The 15,735-nt window shown below is 44.6% G+C and overlaps 1 protein-coding gene across 9 annotated transcripts in view; it reads left to right on the top strand.

The window, feature by feature from the left end:
* EYA4 (EYA transcriptional coactivator and phosphatase 4) overlaps positions 1 to 15,735 on the top strand; it is a 579,250-nt gene that overhangs the window by 507,888 nt on the left and 55,627 nt on the right. For all 9 annotated transcript variants that reach the window (XM_075339874.1, XM_075339873.1, XM_075339870.1 and 6 more), the window contains one exon: positions 3,638 to 3,727. In XM_075339874.1, the coding sequence (XP_075195989.1) occupies positions 3,638 to 3,727 (90 nt within the window). The remainder of the gene's footprint in view (positions 1 to 3,637; positions 3,728 to 15,735) is intronic.

Below are 15,735 nucleotides of genomic sequence, written 5' to 3'. Positions count from 1 at the left end.
ATTTTGTTCGTTATTCTAATTTGCAATACAACTTGAATAATTTTGACTGCAACTGTATTCATCATTTATTCTTTATGAAATAACTACTTTACTAAATAACAATGAACAATCAATCCATCTTAACATTAATGTAGGCTTAACATTAGTCTAATGCAGGGGTGGGGAACCTCCAGCCCGCGGGCCGCATGCGGCCCACCATGACATTTTATGTGGCCCCCGGGCAGATTCCTGGGGGCTGCAGTGCTGGGGCCGCCAGCCCTTTAAATGACTACATGCACTGTTTGAGCAAACCAATGGGCTCTCCCGCTGTCCAGTGTTAGCGTGATCAGCGGTGTGTGCCCGCCCCTCTGCCCTCTGGAGCGATGTGCCCGCCCCTTTGTCCTCTTGTGCTGTGTGTGTGCCTGCCTCTCTGCTCTCCGGAGCGATGTGCCCGCCCCTCTGTCCTCTCATGGAGTGTGCTCGCCCCTCTGCCCTCCGGAGCGATGTGCCCGCCCCTCTTTCCTCTCGTGGAGTGAGCCCGCCCCTCTGCCCTCCGAAGCGATGTGCCCACCCCTCTTTCCTCTCATGGAGTGTGCCCGCCCCTCTGGCCTCCGGAGCGATCTGCCCGCCCCTCTGTCCTCTCGTGCAGTGTGCCCGCCCCTCTGCCCTCCAGCCTGCACTGTCTCCGGCGCTGTGTGTGCGCGTGCCTGCACTCTGCTCCCCGTCCAGTACTTTGTGTACCATCCCCCCAGAGTTGTGTGCAACGATCAGTGCTGTGTCCCTCACCCCATGCTGTGTATCACCTCAGGTTTATGGCTCCCCAGTAATGTCAGGGCTCTGCAGGTGCTGTGTGCAGAGCCCTGACATTACTGGGGGGCAGTGCTGTGTCCCTTACCCCATGCTGTGCATCACCTCAGGTTTGTGGCTCCCCAGTAATCAGTAATGTCAGGGCTCTGCAGGTGCTGTATGCAGAGCCCTGACATTACTGGGGGGCAGTGCTGTGTGCCCTCCCAATGCTGTATATCACCCCCAGTGTTGTGTTCCCCCAGTGATGTCTGTGCCCCCTTCAGTGATGTCTTTGCCACCAGCTCCTCTTGTGATGTTTGTGCCCCCAGCCCATCTTGTAATGTGTGTGTCCCCAGCCCCTCTTGTGTTGTGTATGCTCCCCAGCACCTCTTGCGTTGTTTATGCCCCCCAGCGTCTCCTGTTATGTGTATGCTCCCCAGCCCTCTTGTGTTGTTTGCCGCCAGTGTCTCTTGTGACTTATACATCGCATTGGAGATGCTGGGGGCATATATATCATAGGAGACACTGGGGACATATACAACACAGAAGGGGCTGTGGGCATTTACATCACACGAGGGTCTGGGAACATATATATGTCCCCAGCTCCTCATGTGATGTATGTGCCTCCAGTGTCTCCTGTGATGTGTATATACAGCAGTCCCAGCGTTTCCTTTCTGTTGTGTATATGTCAGTCCCAGCGTTTTCAATGTGATGTATATGCCCCCAGCCCCTCCAGTGATGTATGTGCCTTCAGTGACTCCTGTAATGCATAAAGAGCAGTCCCAGAGTCTCCTATGTGATATATCTGCTTCCAGCATCTCCTGTGATGTATATACAGCGTCTCCTATGTGATTTACCAAATATTATTATGACAAAGAGTCGACTGCGCTTCAGACCGAGATAAACCTAGAAAAGCAGTTGTGAGAAGCAACATGATTAGTATCATCAAACATCACAGCCGCACCAAAGAGAAGATGCTCCGACCGCCACAGTAGGGGTGAGTTAATTAATTGTTTGACCAAATATAGCAGGGTCATTTTCACATTGATAATTTTGTGCGGCCCCCGAAGGTTGGTAGAAATTTCCAAATGGCCCCCGGCAGTAAAAAGGTTCCCCACCCCTGGTCTAATGGGTCATCTCTTTAACGGTTTGTTCATACATGATAGAAACAATATGTTTCGGATCCTATCACGGATCTTCAGCAAGATCTGACATGCACATTTTAGTGCAGATTTACATTAGACGTCACCCTGCACATTAAAAATCTACATCACAAATAAAATTCCACTCAAATATTATCCACAGAATATGGATGAGATTTTAGAAACAACCTATATTTTGCTGCTACTGTAACCCCCCATCAGATTCTCAAATCCAGATGGAAAATCTGCAGCACATTCTCAATGTATGAACAAGACCATCATTATTCCATATGCCCTATATTTACGGTATATAGGGATAGGGAGACACTAGCAGACACTATTAGACCAAGTTCTATTGAATATTCACATGTTCAGTCCAACAATCTTGAAGGGTAAATGGGGAGTGTTCTGAATCTGGAGACGTGTCAAATATGTTTTAATGGTGTTCTCCATTTTTAGTTTCATTAAATAATCAGAAAGAAACGCTGTTGCTTCATCAAAGGTCAATTGAAGACATATTGGCTGCTTTTTATTTAGCTTTTTTATATATATACTGTATATATATATAAAATTGCATAATATATACTGTATGTATATACAGCGGAACCTTGGATTAAGAGTAACTTGGTTTGAGAGCGTTTTGCAAGACAAGCAAAGCTTTTAACAAATTTATAATTTGGTTTAAGAGCAATGCTTTGCAAGAAGAGCAAATACTCACCGTGCACATGTCTGGTTCTTTCCTTTCACCGCGCTCTGGAGGTAACTTTCTCTACATATGTTCTTTATACTGTACACAATATACCATTGTACAGTGCAGTATATACTATATAGCATGTCTATCAATTTGCATTTGTGGATACAGTATTGTACTTTGTCTCTGCTAACTAGTATAGCCCATTGCATGTACTGTACCTCCCGCACACCAACAATTTTATTGTAAGCTAAAGTGCAGTTTAATTTGTTTTATATGTTTTTTACTATACTGTACATCATTTTGTATTAGTGTACTGTAATAATATTATATGAATACAATACATTATTTTATATTACTGTAATAAATTTGTATACATACAGTAAATATTTTTGGGCTGTGGAACGAATTGTCTGTGTTTCAATTGTTTCCTATGGGAAAATTCGCTTTGATATAAGAGTAATTTGGTTTAAGAGCACAATCCCGGAACCAATTATGCTCGTAAATCAAGGTTCCACTATATATATATATATATATATATATATACACATATATACTGTATGTATATATATATATATATATATATATATATATATATATATAAAATTACATAATTTATAGATTTCTTTCATAGATAACCTTAGTCAGAATTTTCATCTAACTACCTGTATAACCTAATTGGAAGTTGTCCTGGTATATTTTTTCATTTAGGTTTTTCATTTTGGCACTCACAGCTTATTTTTATTAGGAGATCTGTACCCTTCCTGCTACTAATATTGTATGATGTGTACTGAGCAGTAAATATTCAATGGCATTGTAGTAAACAGACATAAGTGAAAATGTAAAGTGCAGCCAGTGGCAGGAAGAACATTGTGCCAAAACTGGTGTTGACACAAGTCTGGAAAGCACTTTACCGACTTCTAAAGTTTAGAGATCCAAAAGAAAGTGAATAAGACAACTGTGATCAAATCCCTGATGTGAATAATTTTAGTCAAGTTACATATCTCATTGAGACTTTGTAATACTTCATGTTTTAAAGGATTCACCAACAGCTGTGACTCTTGGACTGCGGATGGAAGAAATGATTTTCAACCTCGCCGATGCACACTTATTTTTTAATGATTTGGAGGTAAGCCAGAATCTTTGGTGTATGTGTTACTAAATTTGGGCTGGGAGTGCTCTCCAAACAGCTGTTGCTTTCTCATTTGATGAGTGGAGATATAAAACTAGAGTGTTTACCAAAGTCTCTTATATGTATGTAGGCTTTGATAAGACTAACCAGAAAATTTCATACGAGTGTCTAATGGTACATTTGAGAATGTGTTCTTTGTGGAAGCCAGTAGATCTCATAGCCTTCAGGCATTTTTTTGCTGCATTACAAAATTACAGGAAAATTGTCATAAAAGAGAAAGAAATGGATAAATGTGCCAGCATCCCAATTTTAGGGTTAAAGATGAAGACCCAGTTGTTATATTTTTCAGATTATAAGACGCATTTTTCATCCCAAAAATTTGGGAGGAAAGTGAGGAGTGCATCTTATAATCTGAATGTAGCTTACCGGGGGGTGGTGGGGTGGGATGGCAGGGTGCAAGAGCTGTGGCAGCAGTGAAGGGGCTGCGGTGACTGGGCAGGGGTTGCGACAGCTGGGTTGGACCTTCAGCAGCTAGGCTGGGGCCGCGGGCAGTTAGGTTTTTAAATAATGGCACACGGAATCGGCGCGTGCACAAATGAAGCTCTTGGCTCAATATCTCATCTGCGCACGTGCCACCTCCGGCCCATTGATCTCCTAGCAGCGGACTTAAGGAAAATGCCGCCCAAAGTTGGCGCTTGCGCAGATGAGATCTCGGCTTGTCATTGAGCTGAGAGCTCAATCTGTGTATGCGCCAACTCCAGGAACCATTTATTTGAAGCCCTCACTGCCCGTATTCTCAGCACAGCCCCAGCCGCTGCAGCCCTAACACAGATGCCCCAGCACCACCGCTGACAGTTTCTGGGACAGCATCTGGAACTCATACTGTACTACCTGCAGCATCCCCCTGCTCCACCACTGCCCCGCTCCACCACCTTCCCTGCATCCTGTGACCCCACTCCATCATTGCTGCCTCCCCCATCTGGTAAGACACCAGTGGATTATGAGACTGAATTCTTTTTTCACCCATTTTTTTCCTCTAAGTTTGGGTGCATGTTATAATCTGGTGCGTCTTATAAACTGAAAATGAGGTATATATTTTGAAGCATCATCATATGTGCACATGATCTGTCCAAACTGTAATATTTAGAGATAACTGAACCTGTGGAAGTTCGGGGTCCGTGGCTTCAACAGCATTTTAGATAAGGTTCTATACTGGAACCGAAATACTAGATAAATGGGACGTCTGGCTCCACCGCCTGATTATGGGTTCTCTAAAGTAAGAAGTCTCGAAGCAATAAAAATATGCCTTTGGCACACCGGATATGAATATGAGATGTCCAGAATAAAGAGTATAGGAAACTTGCTATCTTTACTGATGGTTTAATGTGAAAAAGTTAATAACAGATACCGGCCTTTCAAAAAATTGGCCTACATCAGGGAGAAATTATCTATATGAATAAGGAAAAATGAGAGATATTCATATCTAGCAATAGATTGCAAAAGAGGACTGTAAACCTCTAACCAAGATGTAATTGAATATTCTGTATGATAGCAATTGGTCAGGGATCCATTTTGATGCCTGTGTATGTATCCCACTATATGTCAGGATGTAAGGGAGATTTCATGTATATCTAATGCAGTAAACGTTGTAATTGTAGTGATGGTCCTATTCCAAAAGAATATCTCACCAACGGACACGTTATAGAGGTATAACATGCCTTCTGCTTTGTACCAAGGTATTGTAAGGGTATAGTGCAGAAATGGCGTATGTAATCCAACAGGTACTGTAGAGACAGTTGGGTCCTCTTTTTCAAGGAATGATCTGGCTGGAGTGATGGCAAGGCACATGTAAGGAAGCCTCCTGACTTTCACTCACCAGTACAGACTGTACGAACTGGCAGAAGGCTCCCTTACATGTGCCTTGCCATCACTCCAGCCTAGTATTTGTATTCCCTGAAGTTCCACTTGGTATTACCCTGTTCTCCCTAACCTTTTACTGATGGTTGAGATCTATTTTGTGATCATTTTCTGAAAAAGTGGACCCTCACTTCCACTCTAACTGTTACGGGGGGACCGGCAGATTAGGACCAGGGGGTATATATCCTAATCGCCAGTCGGGGTCCACCGTGCTCCAGATGACAAAGGAGCTGCTGGCACCTGAGGGTTAGGCGGAGACTATAGAGCTGGATGGTTCTGAGATAACCCAGGAACTCTGGGAACCGGTCACGTGTGTTGGGACACGTCAGACCGGACGACAACCCGATTAGCGTTTTGGTGCACCTAGCGCTACACCAACCACGTGTGCAGGAAACACGTCAGGCCGGGTGGTAACCAGGTAGCGTTGACCGGAAGACCGCCACGAAAGCGCCCTGTCGGCCACGTGTGTAGGACACGTCAGGCCGAGCGGTCCTCTAATTAGCGTTTCTGGCCACCTCTCGACTGGCCATGTGTGTGTAGGACACGTCAGGCCAGATGGGTACACCAGTAGTGACCGGGAAGCCGAGGAGGATAAGGAACACCCTGTTAACTCCACAGGGGTCCTGGGGTACACTGTCCGTGTGCGTAGGGGGCACAATCGGACAGGTGGCGCAGCAGGTGCATTGTCCGTGTGCGTAGGGGGCACAATCGGACAGGTGGCAAAGCAGGTGCGCTGTCCGTGTGCGTAGGGGGCACAATCGGACAGGTGGCGCAGCAGGTGCGTTGTCCGTGTGCGTAGGGGGCACAATCGGACAGGAAGCACAGCAGCCGCAACCCAGTTAACGCCACTGGGCTGCTATAGCAAGACTGGAACGGCCGGAAGGAAACACGGCGCCTGACCCTGATGTGCCGAGCCACGAATCTTGGCGTGACAGGCACCGTTCGCCTAACCCTACCTACCGCTTCCCAACATAGGCTTATGCCGCATTGAGGCTCTAACATGGAGGTGTGCTCTGACTGAGCAAAAGTGAAGACTGCGCACCTCCATGTTGTCTCCAGCCCCTTTTATAACCTGGGTCCGCCCCAAACCCAGGGTGGAACCACCAAGGTCCAATAGCAGAGTGCCGTGTCATCAGTGACGTCACATGCGACCTATCCGGAACCGCCACGTCATTGATGACCTCATGGCAGCCACGCCCCAAACACTTCACCAGTCATCGTCTGACGACCAATACTGAGGTACCAGATCATAGGGGCGGGCCTCTGCAAGCCAGTCCGGAGTTGCCACGTCATCAGGACACCTGACACCCTCTGCCCTATCAGGGCCTGCCACCTCATGGACATGCTCAGTGAGGTCCTTACTGGACCTAGCCTCTGGTGCACTAAGTGCCTGAGCATGCCCAGTAGCCTGAGCAACAGGCTCAGAAAGCAGACTATCAGTTTGAGCATGCTCAGTAGGCACATCCCAGCACTTCGACACAGCACGAAGTCCAAGTACCTGTGCAAAGAGGCTGTTAGGGTTAATTGTGGGAGCATGCTCAGTAGCCTGAACTGAGGACTTAGTCTCAGACATAACACAATCAGGCTGAGCATGCTCACTAGGCAAAACACCGGGCTTAAACTCTGGCTGGGGTAAATCGGCGCACGCATGCGCACTAGCCGCCTCTCCACACTTAGACGTGGTGGAAGGAACAGCCAACTGGATGACCCGAGGCACAGCCAAGAATGGCAGCCGGCGCCTGGGCGCAACAGGAACCGCAGCAGGCTACTTTACTGGCGGCTGAGGTCTATTCTGAGATAATTCCTTGAAAAAGAGGACCCCCCACTGTCTCTACAATACCTGTTGGATTACATACGCCATTTCTGAACTATACCCTTCCAATACCTTGGTACAAAGCAGGATGCATGTTATGCCTTTATAACGTGTCTGTTGGTGAGATATTCTCTTCAAAAAGAACTCTCACAATAATTACGTTTACTGCTTTGAAATTACGATATACATGAAATCTCCCCTACATCCTGACATATAGTGGGATACATACCATGCTTCATTAATGCCTCTATAGGTCCTTACTCATCTCAATGACTCTCCACTGGTTCAACTTAATCTAGAGTTAACAGTCTCTGCCTGGGTTTCTCTCCACACACAAGCCTCAAAATGGATCCCTGACCAATCGCTCTCATATAGAATATTCAATTACAACGTGGTTAGAGGTCTACAGTCCTCTTTTGCAATTTTTTGCTAGATATGAATATCTCTCATTTTGCCTTATTCATATAGATCATTTTTCCCTGATGAAGGCCAATTTTTTGAAAGGCCGAAACGTCAGACTGAATGGACTGTATCTGTTTTGTTATGACCTTTCACATTAAAGCATCCCTAAAGAAAGCAAGTTTCCCATACTCTTTATTCTGGACATCTCATATTCATATCTGAAACCAAAATTGACCTGAACCATAATGGAAGTCACTGATTGGGTAGTTCAGCTCTCCGCTCACATACAGACAGCCATAAACAGAGTGCTTCCAGGGGAGGGCAGGTTTTTTTCCTTTTTTTTTGGACGCACTACATCAGATAATGCTACTTTTACCCCCTGTACAAGCCATTTAGACACTACTAGCACCTCGCACTGGGCTGAGCACCGAGCGTACCCTGGAACCACGATGCTCACTCTAGTGGTTAACATACATAAAGCACTCTAACTGCAAACCCGAACACTGATTCTTTTGGATAGTCTGTGTTCATTACGAACACTCAACTTTAAAGTTCGGGTCCGCTCATCTCTAGTAATAATGTCATGTTAATAACAAAATTACAACTATTCTAATATAGATAAACCAAACTCAACCTTTAACATTGTACATAAAGTATGCTTTACAAATATGTTGTAGCACTTATTTTTAATTATGCTTTCTGAAATTCAATTCCAATTTTTGCTGTTACCTGTTTATGCCCACTTTACTAGAGACAACATTACTGCAGCCCCTTCCTGACTCAAAGGCACAGTTTAGCAGGATCGCTTCTGTGGTGTGTTGCATGGAGCGTTTACATCATGTATTATGTCAGAAAGCTGATGGCATGCAAGTTTTAAGCTAACATTGAGTTGATTGTTTGATGTTAATAGAGATAATGCAATGTAAGATCAATACAGTGTAAATGACAACAAAATAAGTCAACTAGTGGACTCTAAACAACAATGTCCCCAAAAAGCATTAGCATAATGTTACCTTTTTGCAAACTATGTTGGGATCTGGAAGTCAAGATGACAGCTAAGTATACATATACATGGATGAAATTAGTGAATGAAAATGTTAAAATTCCACTTCAGCATTTTTTTTTCACTGATGGAGTTGAGCTATTAATCTAAGGTCTCTGTTTCTACTATTAGACTCACCCTCCAGCATTTTAACCTTTTATCAGCACCACTCCAGTCCAGCGACATCATATTGTGTAGGTAATTTCTGACTGGCCAGAAGTTACATCACAATCTGTCAGTGCAGGTCTATGAAAGCAATAACAAGGCTTTCATAGACTTGCATTGAAGAGCAACCTCCGGCTCACTCCATAAAACACTGGAGGAATGTGGTAGGTCACAAACTGCCAGAGACTGATAGGAGCAGTGGTGATAGAACAAGAAGAGGATGGATATAAGGCCTAAGCCACACGACGAGAAAAACAGTGTGAGTGGAGTGCGATAAAACATTGCATTCCACTCGGACCAATTTTAGCCTGTGTGTCAGCGCATATGAGCGATTATTTTCTCAGCCCTAATCGGACCGAGAAAACAATCGCAGGATGCTGTGATTGTAATGCGAGACTCTTTATCTCGCACCCATTCAAGTGAATGGGGCAAAAGAAAAATCGCACTGCACTCACGGTACACCGGTGTACCGCGCGTGCAGAGCGAGAATCGCAATAGCCAGCTACGGAGAAAAGAGGGAGATAAATCCCTCCCCTCCTCAGTGCCGGCCCGCCTCTCCTCAGTGTCGGCCCGTCCCCTGGAGCTGAGGTCCGCTCGCACAGTCGGACCTTAGTTGCAGGGATACTCGCATGACACTCGGCTTTGCTGTACTGCCAGCGTGAGCCGAGTGTCATGTGAGGATCGCACTAGTGCCGCGTGTGGCCCTGGCCTAAGACTAAGTTCACAGAACTTAGATTAAAGCCTCACTCCAGTGGTAACATCTTTTTTAAAAAATGCTGGAGTGTTGCATTAAAGGGGTATTCCAGGCACAAAGAAATAAAATGATCTGGTTGTGTATATATACCCCTCCCCACCTTCATTTTCTTTTTTAGGTCCCCTTCAACCATTTGAAGCTATCCATGTAGTTTGCTATTGTTTATATCCTTATAGTTATATCCTGTTATTTTTTTTATATTATTATTATTATCCTAAACTTTCTGTCAGCTCTGCCTTTGTGTCCCTACACTACGTATCTACCTGCTGTGCCTAAAAACTCCAACTAAAAAGAACCATCAGTAGACTCCTATGCAACCTCAAGATGGATAATCCAATGCATGTACAGTTTCTCCGAACATTCCTTTTTTCATTTAGTATGTACTGTCCTGACACTCTCTTACATTCAGTAACATTATAAATGGTGATATTGGCACCACACATGCTCAGTGTACTGAAAAGGAGCAATGAGCGAGATAAAGCATTATTATAATTATATAATAATTAATAATTATATTATTATAATGTAATCTAGCACTCTTGTGTTGTTGCTCTCCCTCTGTGTGAACATCCCCGGTCACTTTGATCACACGCCACGCCTCGGATTACTTTACCATCCAGAACACACTGCTGAGCTGCTCAAACCACCTACAGTAAAGCCCCTGTACTCTGTGGCTTGAATGGACTGTAGGGGAAAGTAAGGAGTCTGAGGTCTTATCACTAGAGTTGAGCGCGGTTCGTGGTTCGTGGTTCTCCAGTTCTAGGCTCGAGTGATTTTGGGGCATGTTCTAGATCGAACTAGAACTCGAGCTTTTTGCAAAAGCTCGATAGTTCTAGAAACGTTCGAGAACGGTTCTAGCAGCCAAAAAACAGCTAAATCATAGCTTGGTTTCTGCTGTAATAGTGTAAGTCACTCTGTGAATCAAACTATTATCACATTTCAGTGTATAGTGTGCGTGAACAGCGCCTTCAGATCACTGCTGTTTCTATAATGGCGATCGCCATTTTTTTTTTTTTTTTTCTTGTCTTCCTTCCCTAAGCGCGCGCGTCTTGTGGGGCGGGCCAGCATGTCAGCCAATCACAGACACACACACAGCTAAGTGGACTTTGAGCCAGAGAAGCAACGGCATGTGTGATAGGATCTGCATGTCACATGTCCCTGCATTATAAAACCGGACATTTTCTTCACGGACGCCATTATCTGCCTTCTGCGTCTTGGGTGTCAGACATCACTGTCGCAGCTCCGTCATCCTGAGTCCTATAGCCGATACAGCTGTATGCGCTGCATACACAGCGTTAGACAGCTTAGGGAGAGCACATTCTAGCAGTCCTTTTAAGGGCTCAAAGCGGCAGGGTCAGAGTTAAGGTGACAGGTCCTGAAAACAGCGCCAGCGTCTGTGCAGCCAAGGTCAGGGATTTCCTCCCTGCATTTCACCATTAGGAGGGAATAGAAAGGCAGGCTTCCATTCCTCTACCCAGAGCACCACAATCCTGCCACTGTACCCTCTTGTCCTCTGCACACTCCAACTCATAACTAAGCCATTATACTAGCAAACACTCAGTGTACCTAGTGGCAACCTATCTGTGGCTATTGGACTTTGCTATAGTCCCACTAGTGCAAAGACATTTGCAGAGCACGTCTGCCTGCATTGCACACTACAACTAATTATAACTAAGCCATTATACTAGCAAACACTTAGTGTACCTAGTGGCATCCTATACGTGGCTATTGGACTTTGCTTTAGTCCCACTAGTGCCAAGACATTTGCAGAACGCATCTGCCTGCGTTGCACACTCCAACTAATTATAACTAAGCCATTATACTAGCAAACACTTAGTGTACCTAGTGGCATCCTATACGTGGCTATTGGACTTTGCTTTAGTCCCACTAGTGCCAAGACATTTGCAGAACGCATCTGCCTGCGTTGCACACTCCAACTAATTATAACTAAGCCATTATACTAGCACACACTCAGTGTACCTAGTGGCATCCTATACGTGGCTATTGGACTTTGCTATAGTCCCACTAGTGCCAAGACATTTGCAGAGCGCATCTGCCTGCGTTGCACACTCCAACTAATTATAACTAAGCCATTATACTAGCACACACTCAGTGTACCTAGTGGCATCCTATACGTGGCTATTGGACTTTGCTATAGTCCCACTAGTGCCAAGACATTTGCAGAGCGCATCTGCCTGCGTTGCACACTCCAACTAATTATAACTAAGCCATTATACTAGCAAACACTTAGTGTACCTAGTGGCATCCTATACGTGGCTATTGGACTTTGCTATAGTCCCACTAGTGCCAAGACATTTGCAGAGCGCATCTGCCTGCGTTGCACACTCCAACTAATTATAACTAAGCCATTATACTAGCACACACTCAGTGTACCTAGTGGCATCCTATACGTGGCTATTGGACTTTGCTTTAGTCCCACTAGTGCCAAGACATTTGCAGAACGCATCTGCCTGCGTTGCACACTCCAACTAATTATAACTAAGCCATTATACTAGCACACACTCAGTGTACCTAGTGGCATCCTATACGTGGCTATTGGACTTTGCTATAGTCCCACTAGTGCCAAGACATTTGCAGAGCGCATCTGCCTGCGTTGCACACTCCAACTAATTATAACTAAGCCATTATACTAGCACACACTCAGTGTACCTAGTGGCATCCTATACGTGGCTATTGGACTTTGCTATAGTCCCACTAGTGCCAAGACATTTGCAGAACGCATCTGCCTGCGTTGCACACTCCAACTAATTATAACTAAGCCATTATACTAGCACACACTCAGTGTACCTAGTGGCATCCTATACGTGGCTATTGGACTTTGCTATAGTCCCACTAGTGCCAAGACATTTGCAGAGCGCATCTGCCTGCGTTGCACACTCCAACTAATTATAACTAAGCCATTATACTAGCAAACACTTAGTGTACCTAGTGGCATCCTATACGTGGCTATTGGACTTTGCTATAGTCCCACTAGTGCCAAGACATTTGCAGAGCGCATCTGCCTGCGTTGCACACTCCAACTAATTATAACTAAGCCATTATACTAGCACACACTCAGTGTACCTAGTGGCATCCTATACGTGGCTATTGGACTTTGCTTTAGTCCCACTAGTGCCAAGACATTTGCAGAACGCATCTGCCTGCGTTGCACACTCCAACTAATTATAACTAAGCCATTATACTAGCACACACTCAGTGTACCTAGTGGCATCCTATACGTGGCTATTGGACTTTGCTATAGTCCCACTAGTGCCAAGACATTTGCAGAGCGCATCTGCCTGCGTTGCACACTCCAACTAATTATAACTAAGCCATTATACTAGCACACACTCAGTGTACCTAGTGGCATCCTATACGTGGCTATTGGACTTTGCTATAGTCCCACTAGTGCCAAGACATTTGCAGAACGCATCTGCCTGCGTTGCACACTCCAACTAATTATAACTAAGCCATTATACTAGCACACACTCAGTGTACCTAGTGGCATCCTATACGTGGCTATTGGACTTTGCTATAGTCCCACTAGTGCCAAGACATTTGCAGAGCGCATCTGCCTGCGTTGCACACTCCAACTAATTATAACTAAGCCATTATACTAGCAAACACTCAGTGTACCTAGTGGCATCCTATACGTGGCTATTGGACTTTGCTATAGTCCCACTAGTGCCAAGACATTTGCAGCACGTCTGCCTGCGTTGCACACTCCAACTAATTATAACTAAGTTACATTGTCAGGGATATTTATTCTTTATTATTCTGCTGTTAATAAAGCTAGACCAACACTGCAATCTTCACCACCTCTCAATTTTTACTACCACATTTTCAGTCCACAATCTTGTCGCAATCAACATGAGTGGCAAAATGACAGATGCTGGTGGAAAGGGGAAGAGGCGTGGTGGAAAAGGCAAAAAAGGTTTTGTCAGTGGGGAAGGTGGCAAAGCTCCATTATCATCTGCTGCAGATAGACCATCTACTAGCAAAAGTAAGATGTCTACTACTTATTGTGGACAATCCGATGTGCTCCCTTTTTTACGGACACGAACAAGAGGAACAAAGGTAGATGATGGGCAAAAAAGGAAAATGCTTGAATGGATCTCAAGTGGTCCAACAAGTGCCCTCTCAGCCACTTCAAGTACCGCATCCAAAAAACACCAGTCCTCTGAGTTGTCATCCCAATCACACTTGATTTCTCCCAGCTCTGAAGTCTCCATCAGCCCTGCACAGTATGGTGGAACTGAGATGGCTGAGTCTGCAGAGCTGTTCAGTCACACTATAGCCTGGGAATCAGAGGTCTGCTCCCAAGCTACAGTGAGTACAGAACAGGAAATGGTCTGCAGTGATGCCCAGAACCTTTGTGTCTCTGATTCAGGCCGTGAGGACCAAGTTTCTGAGCATAATGTTGACCCTTTGTCACAAACTGTAACACCTGTGGTTATAGACAATGAGGAACATACTGATGAAGATGAGACGCAGATACCCGATTGGGATGACAACTTAAATATTCGGTCAGGGCAAGAAGAGGCTCGGTCTGAGGGGGAGGGGAGTGCAAACACAACAATTGATGATGACGTTCTAGATCCAAGAACAAAGAGGACCTAGCGTCACCTTCACGGGTGCTCAGGAAAAAATTTTTTTGTAGAGTTAAAGTAGCCCTGGCACACCGTTTATTTCCCAATAGTAATAACGAAGAAAAATGAAAATCTCTTTTGTATTTTTATTGAAGAAGATGATACAGATGCAGAAAGTCCGCCTATGACAACGTTTCGGCCTTCATTTCGGCCTTCATCTGGTCGGACAGACTGACTAGACACATATACAAAATAAAACAAACATAACAAAATTTGATCAGTACACATATGGGTGAACATTTTTTTGTATCATAGTGACGTATAAAAGAAAGGTATGAGGGTGATGTGACGTGGGAGATGGGGAGAAGCCAATATCCGTGAATACAAGACCTTAAACAGAGGGTCACCGCGGAAAGGGGAAGTTGGGAAGTCGCAAGGTGGGTGCTGTGAGAAAGGGATGCGTGATGTCATGTCCTGGGACTAACCTGGACAAGTGAGGATTCCCAGAAGGGCGAAGAAAAATTACAGTACTGGTGGGGATGGTAAGTACTGAGAACACGTAAATCGTCTATGAAAGATGAAAGAGGAACAAAAAGGAAGAATGAGCTGCTGGAATGATAACGTGAACTAGGAAGAACCACTCATATGTGAATATGTAATACCTATTTGTGGATGGATTTATAAAATCCTAGGATAATCGCGGAGTCCCGTCAATATTTCAGACTATACTTATAGACCTATTCTGTGATACAGAAGTAATACTTCGCTCCATGCGAGCGTCTGACCAATCTAGTGAAAGATGTCCAAAATTAATAATGTAATACAGTCATTAACTGGGTATAATCATAAAAATATACATAAGGATCTGGTACCCGTACATGTGTGGCCGGATGTATACACAAACTTTAGACAGGGCTGCTGTGTGGCAGATGGCTATCCAAGGAAATATAAGTATCAAAGAACTTGGTTTTAGTTCTAAGGAAAAATTATGTAGAAAAGTATATTAATTATACATTGATTCACCTATGGAAGGGTCATGATAAATGCAAAAATTGTTAAGGAACCTCCTACCTTAGTTCATTTCTACATAGTAGCGACGAAGGGTAGTAGTGCCACAAGTTACATATTGCATGAGATCCGGGGTACTATGTCTAAGACTAGGGAAAAGACATGAGAAAAAAAAGGTATTCTTTTCTGTTATCTATAAAAGGTCATAGTGGGCACAAAAGGGTGGAGGAACCCCCTACCTTAGTTCATATGCACAAGGCAGAAAGAGTGAATGATTGGAGTCCACAGGTGCCTGGGAACAGGAGCTCTATGCCT

The sequence above is a fragment of the Anomaloglossus baeobatrachus genome, chromosome 3 (assembly GCF_048569485.1).
Source record: "Anomaloglossus baeobatrachus isolate aAnoBae1 chromosome 3, aAnoBae1.hap1, whole genome shotgun sequence".
NCBI lineage: Eukaryota > Metazoa > Chordata > Amphibia > Anura > Aromobatidae > Anomaloglossus > Anomaloglossus baeobatrachus.
The sequence above is the reverse complement of the archived record's forward strand: the minus strand, read 5'-3'. Positions and strand labels throughout refer to the sequence as shown.